The sequence below is a fragment of the Phycodurus eques genome, chromosome 21 (genome assembly GCF_024500275.1).
Source record: "Phycodurus eques isolate BA_2022a chromosome 21, UOR_Pequ_1.1, whole genome shotgun sequence".
NCBI lineage: Eukaryota > Metazoa > Chordata > Actinopteri > Syngnathiformes > Syngnathidae > Phycodurus > Phycodurus eques.
The window spans coordinates 7,203,605-7,225,521 of NC_084545.1; the positions used below are offsets into that span (position 1 = coordinate 7,203,605).

Genomic DNA, 21,917 nt, shown 5'->3' on the forward strand with positions numbered 1-21,917 from the left:
CAAGGCTGCCATTTCAAGATATTTGTTGATTCCACTGTAGCAGCTTGATTTTACCACTGTTTACTTCAACAACCTAGGGGTAACAAGGAAGTCAGCTGTAGACCAGTCAATGTGGAAGCCAAACATTAATGCTCGAGAAAATATAAACTGTACAGCTCAATATTCTTGCATGTATGAGGCTTAACAGTCACTCTGCAAATATTCAAGAAACCAACCAAAAAAAGTATTTTCTCATAACCAGTTCACAACAACGTACACGTCAAACTATGACAAAATATAAGTATTAATAAAAAAAAATTAAAATAACAAAACACACTTACCAGTGAGTTAGAGGACTATGATTGGATAAAATAATCTTGTATTGCCGACCTCCAACCACTAGAGACCAGCACTGGACAGTTAAGAACTCACAAGCAAAAGTGTTTTTTATTGAGCATCAACATTGTTCATAACCAAATGATAAACCATATTTTCAGCACAGTTATTACACTAGTGAAACAATCATCCGAACAGCAACGTCAATTAAAACTCTTTCACAAAAACTTTTTTTTTTTTTGCCAACACGACAGGAACACATGACAGCTGGAACATTAACATAAAAGTCATTAACAAAGGAAACAAAAACATTATTTACATCATAAGCATCTTTCCTTAAGTATGATTACCATACAACTTGTCCATGACTGAGCCATTGTTAGCTGTATCGTACGTTCTTTTTGATACGTTACATTCATTTGCAAGCATGTAGGACAGTCGTGGATCAGTACGCAAAACGGCATAATAGCCTCAGTTGCTTTTGGTGTTTAACTAACTGGCCTATAACAGAGCGTCGTGGGTTGTTAACGATAGTTCGTCTCAGCTGTAGCGGCTGCTCCGACTGCGACTCCAACGTCTGGATGAACTGCGACTGGACGAGCGTGAGGACCTGCGCAGTGTTAATGGCACATTTTTGTGTCATTGTTATTAAACGGGCTGATTTCCTTGGGGTACTTTTGACGAAAGCAAGACATGTCATCGAGACACGCACTGTTGTAAATAGTGGTGGGGAAAAAAACAGAATATATCCTTAAAAGCATTATTCAGGAGCATTAGTTACTCTGACACTACTAGGGCTGTCACAATCGAATCTTTTTAGAATCAATTCTCCTATTGATTTTTTAATCTAAAAATCATTGCCATTGGTGCACAGATTTTGAGACAGCAAAATGCTAAACGGTAGCAATTGCGATTAGCAGTGCGCTAGCAAGTACCATTTAGTTTAAAAAAATGCTAACTACCATTCAGCACACTCATACTTATGTCATAAGTACATTACATATTTAACAGTGTCTTAAAAATCACTTACAGGCGCTCATTTGTAATTTTGGGCTAGGTTTATCACTGGCCCCACAGATATGTATTGGTAGATACGACCCCCATTTTCATCTCCATACTACGGCAACACTAAGCTCGGGAGGTCGAAGTCGTCAGCGCATTCCTTTTGTAGACGGCAAGAAAGCCAAAAGACCATGCCGCAACATTGTGCTGCATACGATTGCGTAAAACGTCATACAATTACGACAAGTGAGAGTCCCTTTCATATGAAAAACATTTTTGTTGTTGTTGTTGGTTTCCCCCCTCAAATGTTGTGTTTTGATAGCATACGCTTTGGCGTTGACAAAACAGTCACATTCATGGGAATCAGTTGAAGAATAAGCAAGCAAGAATAAGCAAGTTCCGACTTATTTTCACCACGTAGGCACGTCGGGTAGCTACATTGTGCTAGCATATCTACCCATTCATATCTATGATTGGCCCAACACTGCGTCCGTCTGCTATAAATGTCCATGTGATACATGGGTTCCAGCAGCGGGGGTTGGAGACAGAAATGTTGTGTTAACCTATTTTTTAAGTCGACTCAGCAGAGTTATATATTTTTTTCCCCAGCCCGAGACACTACCTTATTCCACCCCTGCTTCTCGTACAACGACATACACTTTAATCACAATTCAATCTCCATTTTGCTTTCCAAGTTTAATTAACGAGTGCCACGTTTCTTTTTCTTTGAGGAGCTTTTGTCTTCTTACCGAGATCTGCGGTCTGAACTCCGGTAGCTGTCGCTTCTGCGGCGCCCTCGCCTCCGGCTCACACTGCGACTCCAACTGGAATAGCTGTCAGAGGAGGGGGACCTGCGGGGAAAGAGCCTAGGCCATGTTATTATTTAAGATAACCTTTATTAGTCCAGCAGTGGGGAAATTTGCAAAATTGGAATCAACCAAACACCACAACATTGAATTTTACTCAAAATCATTCAATCAATGATTTATTTACTCTGCTTCTAGAGTAGGTGGATGTATTTTTGGCATTTGGCAACCAATATGCAAAGCACATTACTGCCGACATCTGGCTCGGATGAGTTTCCTGCATTTGACCTTATAGATTTACATTGAATGTGAGCAGAAAATATCGAGGAGATGCTTTTATTTTAGCCCATGTTGATATCTCAAGTACAAAGGCACACTGGTTTATGACAGTCCCGTTCCTATGGCAGGGATGTAACCCAAATTTGTCAGAACGTGCCTTAATCTATCACTAACCTACAACACAGGAGTCAAGCAATAACTACAGTTTAACTATTTGTGTGAAAGATACTTCCAGGCCATAAATATAAAATAATCAAATGAAAAGACAAGACGTACCTGGATCTCCTGTGGTGATTATAGGAGCGACTTCTGGAGTGACTTCTGCTGTATGTTCGGCTGACATGAGGGGAGAGACAATCATGTTTGAGACAAAACTCGTGAAATAAAAAAAAATACTAATGTACAAATGATGAAATCAACGTCTACCTGTGGCTCCTGTAGCTTCTGTATGTGCTGCTGCGGGACCACCCGCGGCCGTGTCTCTGTCGACTCCTGCTACGACCTCTGAAAGCGAGAGAAAACTATTACAAACTTCCTCCGCTTAACAAACTGTACAATATTACCCCCGCCATATCGCAGTTTATCATGTGCGCCTTGATTGCCTTGATTCAAACTTTGCTGATTACTATGTCCTTAATGACTACATTTATAATGTTTTAACTGTTTTTTGTTTTAAAATAGTCAGCTTGATATAAGATCACGTTGCCTCATATTCGGAGAACTGTGCAAGCGTGAGAACAGGCCCTAAAGGAATACTTTAAGCGGCACGGTGGTCGACCGGTTAGAGCGTCAGCCTCACAGTTCTGAGTTGCGGGGTTCAACCCCCTTACCCGCCTGTGTGGAGTTTGCATGTTCTCCACGTGCCTTTGTGGGTTTTCTCCGGGCGCTCCGGTTTCATCCCACATCCCAAAAACATGCATTAATTGGAGACTCTAAATTGCCCGTAGGTGTGACTGTGAGTGCAAATGGTTGTTTGTTTGTATGTGCCCTGTGATTGGCTGGCAACCAGTTCAGGGTGTACCCCGCCTCCCGCCCGATGATAGCTGGAATAGGCTCCAGCACGCCCGCGACCCTAGTGAAGAGAAGCGGTTCAGAAAATGGATGGATGGAATACTTTAATTAGTTAAAAAATACAAAAATCTGTCACGGATTTTCACTTATTTCAGGTGGGTCTGGAAAATATCCCCGGCGGCAAACAGGGGGGTTCATTGTAAGTCGTACATTACCGCTCTCTAAATCGTGCTAATATTTTGACAGATTTACAGCTGGTGCACTTGTGCTCACAGTTTAGTTAAAACAGTGTTCATTCTAACCTGGAGGAGTAGCTGGAGCTACGTGATCGACTCATGGACCTGCTGTAGGAGTGCGACCAGCCTCTGGCACGGGACCGTTGACTGGAAGCTGAGCGAGACCGCCGAGTTGCAGAGTGTGACTTCCTCGGGGAGTTGTCTCTGGTTACACCTGCCGACGGGGAGCTTTCCTCACCAGAGCTCTCCTGGTTCCTGGGCCTCTGGTTGAGCCGTACGGTCTTGCGGACCTCGTCGAAAAGCGATCCCGGCCGGACCCTGCTCTTGCTCTTGATCTCCATGCGCACTCCCTGAGCATTGGACTTCTGGCTCTGCTGAATGTGGACATTTTTGGTCATGAGCTGTGCTGTGTTCACATTCTGGAGCGAAGGCAATCCTTTCAAGGGCCTCCATTTGAAATTGATTACAGTGCTGGTTGGCTTGTCCGTATCTGTGGTGGTAAGAGAGGATTGTTCTAGGCTTTTTAAGTGTGGATGGGCATCTTTATTTGCCTTGCCGGGCAAATGGGAGGTAGTTTTTAGCGTTTTTTCAGGGGTGTTATTCAAGGAATTCTGCGCCACTCCATGCTCAACTGTGGTTTCAGTGTCATGTTCGGGAGTACAGATGTCCATATCATCCATAGAGTTCTGTTCTTTGATATTGTATGTGTTACTACTGTTCCTGGTGGAGGACTGATGATGAGGCTCAGATAGTTTGGCATTTTTATAATTATATTCTTTTACCCTCAGTGGAGCCTTGTATTCCTCTCTATTATAATTCTTGCTCGAAGAGGTTAGATTTTGGTCTTTGTAGCTCCTCACATCTGCAGGCGTTGGGCTTCGTTTTCCCCTCTTGGAATCATCTTCGTCGTCCTCCTCGCCGTACTCTAAAGGCGGCTGCCAGTGAAAAGTCTCTTTCAGTTTCTGACGTTTCTTTTTGGATCTCTTACTCTTGTCCTTCGAGTGACGGGAACAGCTTTTGCCCTCTCCCCTACTCTTGTGTTTGTGCTTCCGTTTGGACTTCCTCTTGCTCTTGTGCTTCTCTGGCTCAGCGGCCTTCCCCGGATTCACCTGTGACGGGCCGGAAACAGCGGCAACCAGAGCTTCCACAGTGTTTGAGGCCATTTTGTAGGTTTCCTGTTCTGATTCAGAACTGGCCTCGCCTTCTTCTTTCTCTGATAAAGGCAGTGCCCTGGTGGTAATGTTTTCAGGATCACTATCGGAATTCCACCCGGTAAGGCCAGAACTCTTGTCAAGCATGCTGCCAGATGGTTTCTGATGCTTTGACAGGGAATCACTGTTGCTTTGGCTCACCTTATCGCTGTCACTGTCCCATCCAGACAGGTTATTAAAGCTATCTACCTGCATTGAACTGTAATTCTTTGTCTCTCCATCCTGAAATCCACATTGCTCTTTGCTTCCCTTTGAGATAGCTTTATCAGGACTTGGCTCGACACCTGCTTTCTTCTCTGACAGGACACCTTGAGCAGTAGCAACTGAAATGTACTTGTCTATATTCTTGATCCTCTTTAGAGAACGGTAATACTTTTTCCAATCTTTGTCGAGGGATTTCTTCTGCTCATGTGCCGAATGCACAGAGTCTGATCCGCTACTGTGACGGGATCTGGAGCTGGACTTGCTGGCACTCCTGCTTCTTGAGCGACTGTAGGACTTGCTTCTAGAGGATCTGCTGGGCGAGCGCCGTGTAACACATTTGTCTCTCTCTGAGTCACCAGGCAGACATTTTTCCACAACTGAACTTGGCGCCTGCTCCAAAACTGCTTGTCTTATGGTAATGTTCACTGAAGATACTTGGGCCTTGCTGTCCTGAGTATGGATGTAGGAGGGTTTCCAAGGCTTCTGACCGGGCTTCCAGCGGGAGGGTGGAGGGCTATCGCTGAGTGGGATCACAGGAACACTCTCTGTGGCTGAGACAGCCGTGAGTCTGGATGCCGGTGTGACTTTGCTATCAGAAAGCTTCCCAGGTGTATGGATTGCTATGTCTGTTTTGGACTTGCTAGATTTCTGCTTTCTTGGAGATCTGGATGAACTCCTTTTTCTGCTTGGTGTAAACGACCTCGACCTGTGTCTGGACCTAGATCGAGAATAGGACCGGGACCTTGATCGAGCTCGGGAGCAACTTCTCGAGTGAGATGGGCTTCTGGATCGTGAATAAGACCTGGATCTTGAATAAGACCTCACCCTTGATCTGGATCGACTGGATAAGCGCGATCGGGAGTAAGATCTGGACACAGAGGAACGCCGTCTCGTGTAACGCTGACTTGAAGAGGATCGAGATGGAGAGAGAGATGTTCTGACAAGGGACCTTCTTGAAGAGGCCGATCTTTCCCCCTCTGATGCAAAAGATTCTTGAGGTTTGCTTTTGGAGCTGCTCTTCTTCCCAGGCTTACGTTTTTTGGCCTTCTTCTTGTGTTTGGCTCTTTTCTTGTCTTTCTTAAGTGGCCGTGGCAGGCTGGACCTTGGTGAGCTCCGGCCTGACAAGTGCTCAGAGGACCTAGACCAAGCAGAGTCACTTCTGTCATCCCATCTGCATAAGGAACAACCATTTCAGTGCGTTAGGTCACAAACATGGTCAAAGACAAAAAGCGGAATATGGAATTATACCGCTCTCCTTTGCTCCATCGCTCAATACTCGGAGGCTGATATGCTTTAGTCCGCATCATCTCCTCTTTCCAGTGGGGCGGAGTTTCACTGCTGCCGCGTTCACCCACCGACACAGATCGAGATTTAGACCTGGTGGGTGTGTGATACCTCTGCGGACAAACCAACAATACCTTGAATATTTGAATATTGCCTAGTATGCACAACATTGTTCCACACAGCAAACTCGTGTTGTGCTTAAAATCTACATGGTCTTATACAAGGATTCCCAAAAACCCTTCATGTGGTGCATGATTAAATGTGTATAAAGAAATATGGTACAATAATTACATATTACCATCCATCCTTTTTCTATAGTGTCATGGGTGAGCTGGAGCCTATCCCAGCTGACGTTGGGTGAGAGGCAGGGTATACCCCGGACTGGTCGCAGCCCAATCATAGAGCACATATAGACAAACAACCATTCACAACTTGTACCCCAAACCTCAGACTAGTGAGGGCGAAATGCAAATGCAAGTTCACCATGCTGCCTAAAATCATACATTGCATATTTTTTTTCCTAAAAAGGTTTAATATGACCATTTCCGGCGCCACGGTGGACGACTGCTTAGCACATCTACCTCACAGGTCTGAGGACCTGGGTTAAAAACCCGGCCCCGCCTGTGTGGAGTTTGCATATTCTCCCCGTGCCTGGGTGAGTTTTCTCCGGGCACTCCGGTTTCCTCCCACATCCCAAAAACATGCATTAATTTGAGACTCTAAATTGCCCGTAGGTGAGACTGTGAGTGCAAATGGTTGTTTGTTTGTATGTGCCCTGCGATTGGCTGGCAACCAGTTCAGGGTGTACCCCGCCTCCTGCCCGATGATAGCTGGGATAGGCTCCAGCACACCCGTGACCCTTTTGATGATAAAGCGGTACAGAAAATGGATAGATGGATGACCATTTCCTCACAATTTAATAAAATAAATGTAATGAAGCTACTGTAGGTCGACCATTGTTCTTCTGCGACGGAAAAATCAATATCACTGTATGCTCGCATAATGAATTTTAATTCCTTGGGATCAATCAAGATCAATCATCTTTGATGTGGTGTTTCGGTGTGATTTGTTCCATTTTATGGGGGGAATTATTTTTGCTTGATTAAACATCACAACAAATTTGGCTTTGTTTTGCCTTTGTTTAGAGTGTGGGCAGGACAAAGGTGTTGCACCAACTCAACTCAAAAGGGTGCGTGACTTAAAAAGTTTGGGAACCACTGACCTAATACATGGATTTAATGGCAACTGAAACATTTTCAGATAATTACATACAATTGTTCCTCTGCCTCTGATCTTCCGTCCAGACTTTGAAACTGCTGGTTTCTGCTCAGCTTCAAGTGTGGATTCTTGCTTCTCAACTCTGGAAAATGGGAAAACAAAAATCACACTTTAAGATATATATGATCAACAACTTTAGAGACGATAATTTAATCCAACGTAAACTGACATCTCCGCTTTGTTCTCCTGGGCTGGTGTGTCCTGTCGCAGCAGGAAACGGTTCTCGGGCACAGGTGGGATCTCCTCCGGTCGGACGACGAGCTTTTCCCTCTTCCCGCCATGGTCAGTGTCTCCCATTTCTTCTTCGACAGGCTCATGGGAGCTTGAACTGCAAAACAATGTATTTATTTTTTTGTTACAAACACCAACCAAGTAAACAGTCATTCATTTCATGTGACGGTAACCATTAATTTAGGAGGTTACAATTTGTCACCTTTGTTTGGAAGATTCAAGGTGAACATTTTTCTCTCCATTGGACACCCTCCTCCGCTTTTTGGACCGTTTATTCTTTTCGTGTCTCTTGCGCTTGTGATATCTGGACTTTTCAGAGTCGCTCTCAGACTCCCCGGAAAAGGAGCTTGGTGGTGAAGAGTCAGTGGAATGGGACGCCCTAATCCTTTTGCCTTCCAGAACTGAAAAAAATAAAACATTTAAAAAATGAACGCAGACATCTTTTCATCGTTATAGAAACAGGAATAAAAAAATGAAAAAACAGCTCAACCTGTTGGAGTGTGTACTGTGTATAGCCAAAACAACCAAAGAAAATATGGTTTACAATGCCATGCCTTCATCGAGTATCTCCATTCACAGCCAGAACAATCTGTCTATGTCCTCTTTAGACCATACCTCCTCCATTGCATTGTTTTTTCGACTAGTGCAGGCACACAATACGCTGAAGAGTAAGAAGAGTTTGTCTTACTGAACCAAGTTTTGACAACCTTGGACTGAGAACATAATTGTTACTATTATAATGCTACTGTAGTGCCTAACAAATCTATAAAAACACCATCTGATGTATGGTTTATGCCACAGCTGCTCTAAATGAACAGTATTGGTAATTTCTGAAATCTGTCACAGTCAATACACCAATATGTATTAGTTCTTTAACCCAAATAAGATTTTTCATGCTAAAATATTATTGTCATCCATGAACTTTCAAATGTAGTGTTTTATAAAGAAAAAAACAGTAAAGCACACTGATATTTCTTAAGATATCAATTTGAGGTTATTTCCAGCTTAATTTTGTGTATAAAAAGGTGAATTCAGTTTGAATTTCCTCATAGCTGCTCAAAATGCTATAATTTCGTTGAACACTGTATATTTCCGGTTCCTGATTGACGCACAGGTAAGAAATGGGCATCTAAATTCACCATATATCTATGAGTTACAACAAGTAAATCACTCATAAATATTCGTATGTCATAGTGATAACAGTCATTTCTATGAAATAGGCTGTAAAACTGTTTTTATTATTACTCCTGACAAAACAGAGGACCCACAGTACAAGTAGAAGAGCCATAAGTCATTCTTTCAACACTGTACCGAGGCTTTGTTCTGTTCAATTCAAGCGAGCATGACGGCACCATGTGGGTGGGTACCAAGTGAACACCTCTGAGCCTCTCGCTGATCTTCATTAAGCGGAAGATCAGGTTACGCGGCCCTATGCCAGTGAGGCGGGCAAGAAGCTGGCATTGAGGAACAGCCCGAAATACTGTATATTTATGGCGAGAACTTGCCTTCACTGAGTCTTTGTAACCCATTCAAGCCTTTTGCAGGTCTGCAAACTTGTGCCTGAGATCTTTTGACAGCTATTTAGTGTTGCGTATGGTAGTATAGAGATAGGAAAGTAAGAAATTGATTCCTTGAACAGGTATGCTTTAAACACATGACGTGTTGCAATCAAGAGTATTGGTAATTGATTGATTGTGCACAGCTTTGTGCCACATGGGCACCGGCCAATCTGTGGAAGCTAGAATTCTGATGAAATACACATTTGACTCAATAAAAATGCCTCCTGTTTTATATAGTGTCTTTTATGCATTTTTGACTCCTTTTTTTTTTTTTTTAATATGTTACCATAATCAATGAACAACAAAAATGTACACTATTCATTTCTTTCAAAGTATTCAGCTGGGGATCAAATAATTATTTTCCCCTCTGTAAGTCAGAGTGTCTAACTTACTGTCATTAGCCGACTTGGTGATCAGCTGTCCACAGTCCACGACTCTGACATCGGCGTATGGCCGGCTCGCTGAATCTGTCTTCAGCCCCTCGATCTTCTTTATCACCTCAAAGCCGGAGATGACGAGGCCGAAGACGACGTGGACTCTGAAGCACAGTGCGTAGGAAAGGGGGGATACCCGGTAATTCATGTGTTAGTCGCAAACAAAGGGGTGGGGGGGAGAACAACAACAAAAAACTGCATACCCGTCAAGATGAGGCGCCATTTTGGTAGTGCTGCTGGTGAAAAAACCAAGCCCGGTGCGTGTCAATCGACGGCGAGATAAGGACCAGGAAAAAAAGAGAAAAAGGAGAACAAGAATGAGAACAAAAAGGGAAATTTGAGAGAGCCTGGTTTTATTTTACGATGGGAAAAGATAAAGACCTTTTGCTCAAAGAGATATGATTGCAAATCTATTGTGAATTTAGGATCTCCAATCCAATCAAATCATCGAAAGAAGCTTAAGTTCTTTTTTGGACTTAACACAAATTAGATTTTCCCAATTTTGTCCTCAGAATTTTGGCTGAAATCCAAATTTGAATATTGCCTATGGAGGTCCCCCTTTAACCAGTTACCTCAAGCCATTTGTGACTACTGTTCAGATCCCAAGTCAACACTCAGCAAAATGCTTGCAAATACAAACTACTAGATGTAGTCGAGAGAGAGAGAGAGAGAGAGAGAGAGAAAAGCACAGCCTTGGAGACACATTACCTTGGAAGAGCAGGATGCTAGAGTTTCTGTAAATTTTACACAAAAAACGGCAAGAGAAGAAATGTAACACATTTGTGGGTAAAAAAAGGTTTGAATCGATGTTTCTCTGCACTATTATTTCTAAACTTCACATAAAGGAGTGGGGGAGGGTTGTCGATGCCCAAGCAGGTTAAGAGACAAGACAGCAAAAGTGGCACTTATTCAGAAGTAATGATAAAGATGTGCTTTTAAATCAGTTATTAAAATGGTGATGTGGGGGATATGGTCAAAGAATGAGGCTCACATGAAGAACTGTGAACCATTGGTGTCTTTTCCGCGATTGGCCATGGACAGCAGGAAGGCACGGTCGTGTTTGAGAGTGAGATTCTCATCTGTGTAAAGCAGAAAAACAAGGGGGGGGGGGGGGGGGGGGGGTTGTTGTGTGAGGCACGTAATCCAGCAGTGTGTTAATTTTAACATTTAGCCAAAGACAGGAAATGCAACTGAATGCTAAAAGGCTAGTATTAATAGTCATCCGTTAAAGCTAGTGATCGCCTCACCCACCAGCCCTTCGTAAAAATGTGGTGGCTGCTTCACATCACTGAGATTTCTGTTTATTTGCAAATGGAATCAAATAGCATCAAAATTGGTAGGTGTGGAAAGAAATACAGCATAATTGTCAAAATGGAAGAAATAAAAGTGCTTAACTTTTACTTTAGGACAGCTAAATGATAAAATATCAATGCTGCGCGACTAAATCCAATAGTGCCACTGTGGTAGTGGTACTCCAGGGAGTGTGCTGTGGCAACCTTGTAAAGGGCAACTGCAGCTTTTAACAATGTAACATAAAAAGAAATGTGAGCAGGCTGAGGTATTGGGAAGGGGCAGCTGTGCTGGAATGGAAAAGCTCCCCGTCAGATCCACTCACAGTGCAAATGTGGTTTGAGGGCAGGTGGTGGAGGAGGGGACAGTGTGGGCATGTGTAAATGGGCTTACCTTCTCATTTTTGCAAAAGACCCCTCTACAAATAAAAGAATAACGTTGGAGAATTTTAGGAAAGACGATTGTAGCGTTCAATAAAGAGAATGCCAACTCTCCATGCTGATTTTGGTCAAGAAAAGCCCATAACGGTTCACTACTGTACATAAGAGGAGGTGACATGAAGGTCAGCAGGGACATTCAACTACACTACCGGTCAGAAGTAGATGACTGCAACATATTGCAATGAGCAGCTTCTAGATTTTCTCACGTGTTAAGATTTTTCAGCACAAAACAGTTAGTATGAGATATTGTAGGGACAGGAAGAGTAACTACCTTGCACCACATGCTACTTGGTAAACAAATGCAGTGCATTGTGAGCAGATGTCAGGCCAAAGCAATTACAAATGCCGTAGGTGTTTCTATTGCATTATACCGCAGACTATTCAAATTGTTATTGTTGCACTGGTCTGCATTGCTCATTTCTTAAAAAAAGGAGCAGACGGAGTGTCCTGATCAGACGAGTGTTGGGGCGGTACACTGTCTCACCCTCACCAAAAAAAAAACAACAACAACAAAAAGAAAACCAAAAAACACTGCCTTACTGTACCCAATATGAATTGACCTCAGACCATAAAACCAATGTATTTGTCAAACTGTGATTTTGGGCTAACCATTAAATGCCTGGACAATCCGTACCGTGTCTCTCCTGTTGCTTTTGACCGGTAGTGTAGCTAGAATATTCCACAAATGAAATGCCATGATTTCTGTAAGGACATTCAGCTACCCACATCAAAGTTTCCTAAAATTTGCATGCAACAATTTGCTCATTCCTAAATAAATAGCTGAGGTTTAAATGAAACATTTGAGAGGCAAAACAGATTGGGTGATTAGATCACGATTGCTAATTACCTTCAAAGTAGCCACCATATATAGACTCGCCTCCTCTTCCGTTTCCTGTGAAGCGGTGACATGTTTCAGACTAAACTTTGTGGTACAAGTACATTGTCAACTTTTGCGTGAAACATGGCAAATGAACATTTTGTCAGAACATGTTGCTGACGGCTTATCCTCAAGGTGAACTCCAGTGTGAAGGAAAATTAGAAAACACTAAGCAGCATCCAACTTTAAGTAAGTCACTTGCGTAGAGCCGGCTAAACAAGACAGCGTCATCACCTTCAGTGAAGTCGCCACCCTGGATCATAAAGTTCTTTACAACTCGGTGAAATGTGGAGCCTTTGTAGCACAGCTTTTTCCCTGTTACTTTGCCGGTTCCCTTTTCACCTGCAAAGAGATACGGAACACTGTCAACGAGTACACACTGAAAGGTTTGCACAACAGACCTACCATGACTGTTCTTGTGGGGAAATAGGGAATTTGAGATGACGACCCTCTCACCTTACAGATATTTCATTTAGTGCGCATGAGGGGCAAAGAACAAAGGGCTGGTTGTTGAAGATGGAGTCTTAGGTTGCTAATCTTTTGCTAGTTTACCTGAGTGAACAGGTTGAAAAAAATCTGCGGATAGGTTAATTTGCAAATAGCGAATCGTGAATATGGCTTATTTTGTGATGGGAGAAAGGGAAAAGTGTGTAGAAATGTGGTCCAAGTGCCTCTGTCCTGGCTGCTCAGTACAAATGGACGCCGCAAACCAGGCCCTTTTTAATCTTGACGTGACGAGAACCACCTCTCAGGCACACGCCACCTCCTGAGCTAGAAAGGGTAGTGCACCTTTTATTGTTTTTAACTTTTAGTTAACAGTTAAGAATGTTAAGGTTTTTGCTTAAAACATAACCTATACAGTTAATAAAGATATTTTAATGCCAAGTGTAATGGCAAGTTTGACTTCAAAATTCCTTAAAGGTATTTTATCTTTTCAATGAGAAAAACTATACCCAGCCCTGCTTGTCTTCTTCTTAGCATTGTAAAATGATGGTCATAATCTAAGATGTTTCTCAGGCATATGAAAAAAATAAGGTTCTTTCACTCACCAGTGCACAAACAGAGAAAGTTTTTGCTGGTCTTAGGACAAATATCGGAAAAAAGCTGAAAGACAATTCTCCCAACTGCAAAACAAAATCGAGAAGAGAATCAGTTTCCCAAAAGCTGTAACATTAGAGTCTTTCACACAAAAACCCCTTTCACATTGCCTGTCGAAGTCAGCTTTTCCAGTGTTGCTGTTCAGTGTGAAAGGGGTGGGGTATATCAGAAAGCGCCACGTAACAGACAAATGGGAGCTTTGTGAAAGGGAATTCGGTTGTGAAGGTTAACACCTGACACTCACTTCTACCGTTCTGCTGTGTTAAAAACAATGGTCGCTGCCAGATGACAATTTTAAATGAAACACTAGATGCTCACATCATCTAATTACTTGATTGTGGAAAGCCGTGTCATTCTATAAAAACGTGCCCAGACACAGCAATATGCCATTGGGAAACTGTATGAAAGCACAATCCGACATTTATCCACCTTTGCCTTTCACATAGAACCCAGCGAAGTACGGCCATGTCAGCACCAACGTGTGCTCTGACTCCTTTTACGGCTGGTAATACCGCTAAATTGCTGGTTTATACGGAACGACGAAGATATAAAATCGGCGGGAAAACCACAGCTTTTACAGTAAATCCGTGAGCATCTGCATGAATTACAGCGCAATAAACAACAAACCCGGGTGAAGAGCATGACTTTGTAAGACATATACAGCACTTTTAACTTGCCTTGAAAAAATACAAAACATAATTTACAAACAAAACCTGTGGTGAAGTTCACATGAAAGACACTGTTGGAGGTAGTTTAGTCCCTCCCTCACATTAAAAACATTTTGAACCAGAGGTGAATAAACTGGTCTGTTAGGACATTTCTATGGACTCCTGTGAATGATTAAACTTTGACGCCATGCTCTGCCCACATTAGATGGCGTATGCAAAAAAGCTTTGCAATTTAGTGCCACCTATCTGTCGAAGATACCTACTTCTAAGTGGGGTCATTTGGGAAAAATCCAGCGTCGGAGTTTCTCCAAAGTACGAGCCCTGGAATTTGCCCAAAACGGTCGATACAAAACGAAAATGGCCTACTTCCTGTTTAGTTTTGGGCATGGTTCCATGAGCCTTTTTCATATATCTTGTCATGATAGATAAATCCACCCAATTTCATGTCAACCAATGAAACTGGTCTCGGGGAACGATTTTTTTCAAACTTTCCAAGGGCCTCTATGTCCCTGTTTTCATGACTAATCATGCAATGGTCATCAAACTTTACGCGAGGGTCCGCCCACATAAAATGGCAATTTATTATTGTTCATCTGCTGCTTCCGACTGATCCTCATTTTCATAAATTCTCTAGTTGGAGTTTGTTGAAGTACAAAATCTGGAAATTCCCCAAAATGGTTGCTTCAAATCAAAATGGATGACATCCTGTATAAATTTGGGTAATGGTCTTTGAGACGTTTTCTGTGTGTCCTGTTACGATAGACATGTCCACGGACAACATGTTTAGACTCCTAAAATAGGTACATTTTCATCAGGACACACACGGTCAGAAAAATTTCTGAGTTTTCAGGTACACCGAGATAAAGAATAACCAGAAATGAATGCAGTAGTGAGGGAAACACTGATGATAATAACCTAAATCTCTTCTTCCATGAAACCATACTCATTTGAAACACAAACAAAGATTTTACCTGGCTCCCGATTTAGCTCCACATCAAAGTAACACTGAGGGCGGTCTTTCACCCCCATTGCGATCAAAGTCCCACCAGTGACCTAAAATGTCATGAAAGAACAGAAAATATAAAAATACTTATGTGCATTCAGATTTGTCCGTGTTGTAAGTGGACAGGGAAAAGCTTGAAAAATGTGGCCGGCAAGAGTGAGAGAGGAGGTAGAGGCAGATGGGAGGAGGAACGATGATGATGAAGCCAAGAGAGAGAGGCCAGATTTACAGTCTATGTGATTCCCAACCACTGTGCTGCGAGAGGTCATAAGGTGTACCGGGAAATCATCTCATTTCACTTAACTGGTCCAAAAAGTATTATTTATTTACAACTTATAGTGTATCTTTGCTCATCTTTCTATGCCACCAACATACAATGATAGGCAGAACAATAAAATGCTCTTCCACTAGATGGCAGAACGTACAAATTAAACTGTAGCCACCTAGTGGTTTTCATACAACAGAGAAATAGCTTCGTGTTTCACTAAACAGGTCCAGATGTCACACAGCCCAAGTAAATACTGAGTAAAATAAGATCAGATCATCGTTATTTTACTATACTTCAGTGACACTTGTGGTAGGTTGTGTGCCATTGCAGTGGAAAATATGTGCTTTGGCTTAATAAAGGTTGGGATACACTGTAGTATACTCCTGGAAATGACAAGAGACGAGCGGCCGTCAGCATTGCAAAGTATTAATAGCTAAAACACATTCCGTTTTCCTCGTCTGCACTGCTTTCATGAACTCACACATTCCCTCCAATAATAGACAACAATAAGGCTCCATTTTACCAAACAACGCGAGCGCGACAAATGTAGATTATCACGCCAAATCAACAAGTGTTGCGCTTTATCTTCAATTTTAACATCACTTGAAATTCCACAGTCACGATGTTTATGTTATCATAAATCTGTCGACACGCCGTAAAATTCCTGTCGCTTACGACTAATTATAACAACACATCAAACCGAATGTAAATGTTACACACGCTAACCATATTAGTCTACAGTTGAAAGCGACAGCTAGGCGAATTAATGCTAACTAGCCTAGGGCCTATTTTCGTATTTCTCAAGACACAATCACCGTTCAAAATTCACTTATACAATTCTATTAATAAAGAGCAGGGCACAAACCTGTGCAGCAACAGCTAGCTAAATTATCAGCTAGTCACCGAAGGAGGGAGCTTGTGCTAACGCGTTAGCAACGCGATGCTACATCTGAGGAGCATCCGCTCGCGCAAGCGTATCGAAATCCACTTTTGTCCCTCAAGCCTCGCCGTACTGCGTAGCTTTATTTGTTGTGTTAGCTTCTGCTTGGCTGCCTAGTCTGTTAGCCCCTAATAACATAATAATCGGGATTTGTATTTCGACTTGTGGTTATTAAATAAAACTTACTATTACACACGTAACTCGCGCCATGCCGGTGCTGTGCTACTTTACACCGGCAGAGTAGTCAGCTAAATAAGCAAACTGGCAAAGTGCAGAATGAAAGCCTTTATTCTCATGAGGTAAGGTGCAACTTTGCTCCACTACTTCAATAACTTGCATACATGTCCAGCATATAACCTTATGAATCCCACTCCATTAGTGAAGACTCGAGCTATTTAAATGTGCTGGATAATTACTGGATCCTGCTTGAGTTTCATTAATATTATTATTGGTTTATTAACTGAAGAGGCTGTAATCTGCGGTGCTTCAGGATAAACTGGGCCTCTTATTATGTATATCATCAAAGTCAAAAGACATTTATTTCGATATATTATTTTTACGACGTAATAGAACAACTGTCCAATTTTTCTTTAACAAGTTTTAGTGAAATATCCCGATAGGACGATTGGTACCTGCCTTTTTCTATTTAATTTTCATTTATTACAAAAAAAGGCTACACAATCAATGTTGTTATGCTTATATATTTACTGTGCAGTATATTTTGAATATTTTAAACGCGTTTTATTTGTTTAAGTGACCTGGGAAGCTGTTATGTTTTCCGTGTGAAATCCATATATTTTTTTATATTTTTACATTACATTATTTTTGCTTTTATTCTATCTATATATATGTTATATATTTTTTTTAAAAAAAAATTTCTTTTACATTTTTTATTCTTTCATTTTTGGGGATACACAAGCATGTTTTTGTTGATTTAAGTTCAATTTTTCTGTTTAGTTGTTTCAGTGTTAAAATAATAATAATACTTATTGTTGTTATTGTTGTTGTGGTTCGTGGTGGCGGTTGTTATGATTTATACATATATCTGTGTATATTGCTTTATGTGCAAAGAAAAGTTATTTATAAAGGTAACCTGTTTTCACCTCTTTCATTTTATTTATGTATTGTTTTTATGCTTAAAATAATCTTACCATTGCTAATATTTTTCTAATTGTTTTATTTTTTAAACGTATTATATTTTATTGTTTTTATGTGAAATGTTAGCTCATACGCTGTTATGGGTTTTTGCTGTTTTTACCTCTTTCTATTTATTCTAATTAAAAATTTTTATTGTTGTGTTCGTATGATTTCTTTATAGATTTTATTATTAATATTTTAGGTGTCACCTTGGATGATGTTATTTTTCTTTGCTAATTTAAGTCTTCCATTTATTTATTTGTTTGTTTGAACAAAAAGTACAGTTACTATTATTGTTTTGTTTTTGTTATTGCTATGTTATTTATTATTCATGTATTTTAAAATAATTATTGAAATGCTTTCTACTGATGTCAGTGTGCTCTTTCCTTTTCCCACCCATGCAGACAGAGAAGCACTCATGGATCATGTCTCTGATCCTGTTCGCCTTCGTGGTGCGACTGAGGGATGGACTCCCTCTTTCCGCCTCCACCGACTTTGAGCACAACCGAGAGCTGCAGGAGAGGAAGCAGCAGCTCAGGACCATCAGCAAGACACTGGCCCTCTTCCCAGACAGAGCCGCGGTCAAGGGCCAAGAGCTCAACATATAGTAAGCCCAGCCGCACACAGCGCGACACGGCCGAAAACTCTCAGCTGAACCTCTGATGACGAAATGCCTTGTTTTTATGCTCCTGCCACCTCTGCAGCTTGGTGTCTTCAGAGGGCGTAACCTACATGAGCGTGTGCCACTGCAGTATTCCCATTGCGATGGCCTTCTGCTTCCTGGAAGACCTGCGCTGGGAATTCACAACCTGCTACAATCACAGCGTTGTGTCACTGGCAGACAGACCATATCCATTTTTGGAATTTGGTAAGTGTGGAAGAAAAATTGCGGCGTTATGTTTATCTTTGCTTTGATTTGTTATTTTATTGTGTTGAAAGACCTTCAAAGCTGATCAAACAAATCAAATAATTCTCTCATGCAGGTTTTGTTTGAGGCAATTAATAATGTCCAAATAATATTCTTTTGATACATTTTCCATTGCATTTTGGCAATGGATTTTAATTGGAATAAAATTCATTCATTCAATATTAATACATAATTGAGAAATTATTACTTTATAAAAACAATGTTGTTCATGTCTTTTGACTATCTTGTTATTTAATCTAAAGACTGTTGTTTTGATCAATTTTACATTACATTTAATAATGAAATCAGTTTAAGTCATTATGTTTTTCACAGTTTTAAATTCTATTTGGATTTATTTTGTACCTATAATATTTTGAAAAAAAATGTAATGTAGAAAATTCATATAAATAACATTTAGATTTTTAAAATACAATATTACAATTTAAATACATTTCAATGAATGTCTTTTTTTCATTCAAAGCCAAGTACTGCTTATTATTTTTGTAATGAATTGTTTCATTAGGATTATTAATCAGACATCACCTCCTCTCACACACAGACTGCACCATTCAGAAGCTGAAGCAGCAGTACAACCACCGGGGTGGCCCGGCTCTGCAGGTCACCTTGACGGAGGTCCAGGAGGACCTGAGGCTCCGCCCACCACAGATTCTCACCGTGGAGGAGGTTGAGCTCACCAACGGCTCTGCAAACGGCCACGTGCCGCAATCGGCCGCCTCTGGTATGGGTCCCCACCACTGTTATATATCCCATTGCTGGATTATTTTATGTGGAATTATTTTATATGATTTATTACTTGTTTTCCAGGCCAGATTGTAAAACTGGAACCAGTGACGGGGCCTGGCATCCTTTCGCTGGTCCTCAACATTATGTGTGCATCCTTAAATGTCACCCGCGGCGTACACCTCATAGAATACACATTCCAGGTATTAGCAAGTGCCCTAGTGCAGTGGTTATAATGGGCTAAAGTACCAAAAAATGAGTGTTTCTCTTCATGCAGGATGACTACAACAGCGTGTGGAACATCGTGGCTTTCCTTGTGGCATTCATTTGCTGCCTGCTTCAGGTAAATGCACTTTATCACATCAACATGTCACATCTCAAAGCTATCCCTGAAGCGCATTTTTCCCCAATTTCCGCAGTGCCACCTGTACGTCTTCCACTCCCCCCGAAAAGCAGCCAAGTCCCTGGGCCTGCTGAGCGCCGTCATCCTATGCAACGTCTTCCTCCACGGGCTGAGGAACGCCTGGCAAATAGCCTTCCACATTGGTGTGGCCTCGCTGTCAACTGCGCTCATCCTCCGACGTAAAGTCCAAGACAGGAGCAACGACTGCGGAGTCTGACGTGTCAATACATTTTGTTTCTATTGCACTTTTTCTACATTTTATACAGGGAATTTCTGTCTCGCGCTACACTTTGAAAGCCAAAAGGTTCAACTTGAGACTTAAGTGAGTAAGTTTTGACCCAAACATACTAATATACATAATATATTGCCATGACATCAACAGCTACTGTACGTAAACAACATAGAGAACATTAATTTAATACAGTAATCATGATTGAAAAATCCATTTGCCTAGAAAAAATATGAGCCCCTGGACACCAATTCACCAATCAACACAAAATTCGGTGGACATGTCTATCCTGACAGTAGGCATGAAAAAAATATCATGGAGCCATGCCAGAAATTGAAAAGTAAGATTTGATGAATTTACACAAAATAGCTGTTTCAAACCAAAATGGCAAAGTTGCTGTTTATTTCCAGGCATTGTTTCTTGAGACTTGTTCGTGGGTCCTGTAATGAAAAACATGTTCACCCAATTTCGTATCGATAGGTGAAACTGGTGAGGGGCTATTTTTTTTCAACTTTCAAGGTGAGTTTTTGGGGTACGTGTTGGGGACCCCTAAGATACCAAACTTTGGGCACCCAAAAGGTGATTTATTAGTCTGAGGATTGCTAATATAAGGATTATAAAAGCACTGATTTGAAGGGTTGAATCATATTTCTTAACGTATTGTTTTTAAGACAATTGCTGCTTATCAGGGGCTCAGCTTCCAATTATTTATATGTATGTTTGCTTTGCTTTTTTATTCTATCTCTATATTCGGAGTTTCTAAATATACATTACCGGTATATAATTTTATTGGGAAATTTGTTTAAAAATTTTAAATGAAGGCACATTTAGGGTAAAGGAGTGATTGTTGAATTGGAGATGTATTATATCTAGTCTGTCCTTTTCACAGAGCACTGGCAGCTATTTTTGATGAAACCAGTATTTTTTCAGACAAGGAAGACTTTATTGTAACGATAAAATGCATCACCCTTCCACATTGTTGACACAAGAAACTGATGCCCTCAATGTTCTAACCCACGTAACAGATTTGTAACATTTTTGCAATAAACTTAGCTGTCTTGAATTATTGGCAATTTTCTTTATTCTGTATTTCATTGGGAGAAAATACAATTCTGCTTGGTGACTTCACTATCCATATGGAACAATGTCAGCCATTTTAGTTTAACAGTAAAATGGCCGATTTGCTCTTCAATTCCAGCCCTGGATCCTGTTTCGTATGCCTCAAGGAAACTATAGTGCCAGGGCTTTAATGCTGTGCTCCGTTCCCATTATACCGTAAAAAAAAAACAAAACTCTGAAATTTAACATCGTCCGTCTGAAGATACCTGCTTACGATCTGACTTTCTTTGGGTGAATTTACAAGTTTCAAGTTTTGCTTCAAACCAAAATGAATACTTTTTAATTAAAAGCAAAGTACTGATTATTTTATTTGCAAATGAATACTTTTTCGTGCGTCCTCTAATAAACAAGTCCTTCCACATTTCTAGTCGATCGGTGGAACTGGTGTCGGGCTAATTTAAGTGAGTTTTAGCAGGTTTGTGTTGGGGATCAATTTATTTAGATAACACCTTTAAAAACATGTGCTTACGAAGTGTTTTGACAATTAGAACAGGGTACATCAAACATATGATCCTCATGCTCATATACATATATATACATATATATATATATATGGAATAGATTCCCAAATGCTGTTGATAGTCGCACTGAAGGACATTTTCCTCTCGTTTTGTTTGTTTCCTTCCTTATCGCTCGCTTCTTCCTCTGTTATCGCTCACTTCCTCTGTCTTCTTTCTCTTCTTTTCTTCATGTATTCTCCTCCTCTTTTGTCTCTGTCTTCGTCCCGTCTTCATCGCTCATGTCGTTGCTCTGCGAAAATTAAGAGACAAACCAGCTGCCATTCAGTCCATCATTTCATCAATCATCCTGTTTCTATTCCTCATTAAGCTTAAGGTGAGCTGGAGCCTATTCCAGCTGACTGGATGAGAAGCATGGTACACACTGGACTGGTCGCCAGCCAATCGCTGGGCACACAGACAACTGACTGGTCACCAGTCAATGTCAGG

At 41.2% G+C, this 21,917-nt stretch overlaps 2 protein-coding genes across 10 annotated transcripts; one reads left to right on the plus strand and one right to left on the minus strand.

The window, feature by feature from the left end:
• Nucleotides 1-407: 407 nt before the first annotated feature.
• Nucleotides 408-16,476, minus strand: nktr (natural killer cell triggering receptor). 9 transcript variants are annotated; one of them, XM_061666221.1, is made up of 17 exons: nt 16,360-16,476; nt 15,195-15,276; nt 13,507-13,581; nt 12,692-12,799; nt 12,428-12,472; nt 10,842-10,929; nt 10,054-10,083; nt 9,809-9,954; nt 8,060-8,258; nt 7,796-7,954; nt 7,621-7,708; nt 6,313-6,461; nt 3,716-6,235; nt 2,829-2,906; nt 2,679-2,738; nt 2,067-2,168; nt 408-925 (listed from the first exon to the last, which is right to left on the minus strand). In XM_061666221.1, exons 2-17 carry the CDS (start codon nt 15,250-15,252, stop codon nt 856-858), a joined length of 3,975 nt encoding a protein of 1,324 aa, XP_061522205.1. In that variant the 5' UTR covers nt 15,253-15,276; nt 16,360-16,476; the 3' UTR covers nt 408-855. The 9 variants fall into 9 exon arrangements, with proteins under 9 accessions (XP_061522205.1, XP_061522198.1, XP_061522200.1 ...); XM_061666214.1 differs by having other exon boundaries at nt 408-1,026; XM_061666216.1 differs by having other exon boundaries at nt 408-1,026; nt 3,716-6,202; nt 10,054-10,086.
• A 45-nt stretch (nt 16,477-16,521) lies between these two features.
• sec22c (SEC22 homolog C, vesicle trafficking protein) lies at nt 16,522-20,914 on the plus strand. Its single transcript, XM_061666912.1, has 7 exons — nt 16,522-16,733; nt 17,976-18,178; nt 18,276-18,439; nt 19,038-19,217; nt 19,304-19,422; nt 19,497-19,562; nt 19,639-20,914. The coding sequence occupies exons 2-7, from the start codon at nt 17,997-17,999 to the stop codon at nt 19,837-19,839; spliced, it is 912 nt and encodes a 303-aa protein (XP_061522896.1). The 5' UTR covers nt 16,522-16,733; nt 17,976-17,996; the 3' UTR covers nt 19,840-20,914.
• Nucleotides 20,915-21,917: the final 1,003 nt, after the last annotated feature.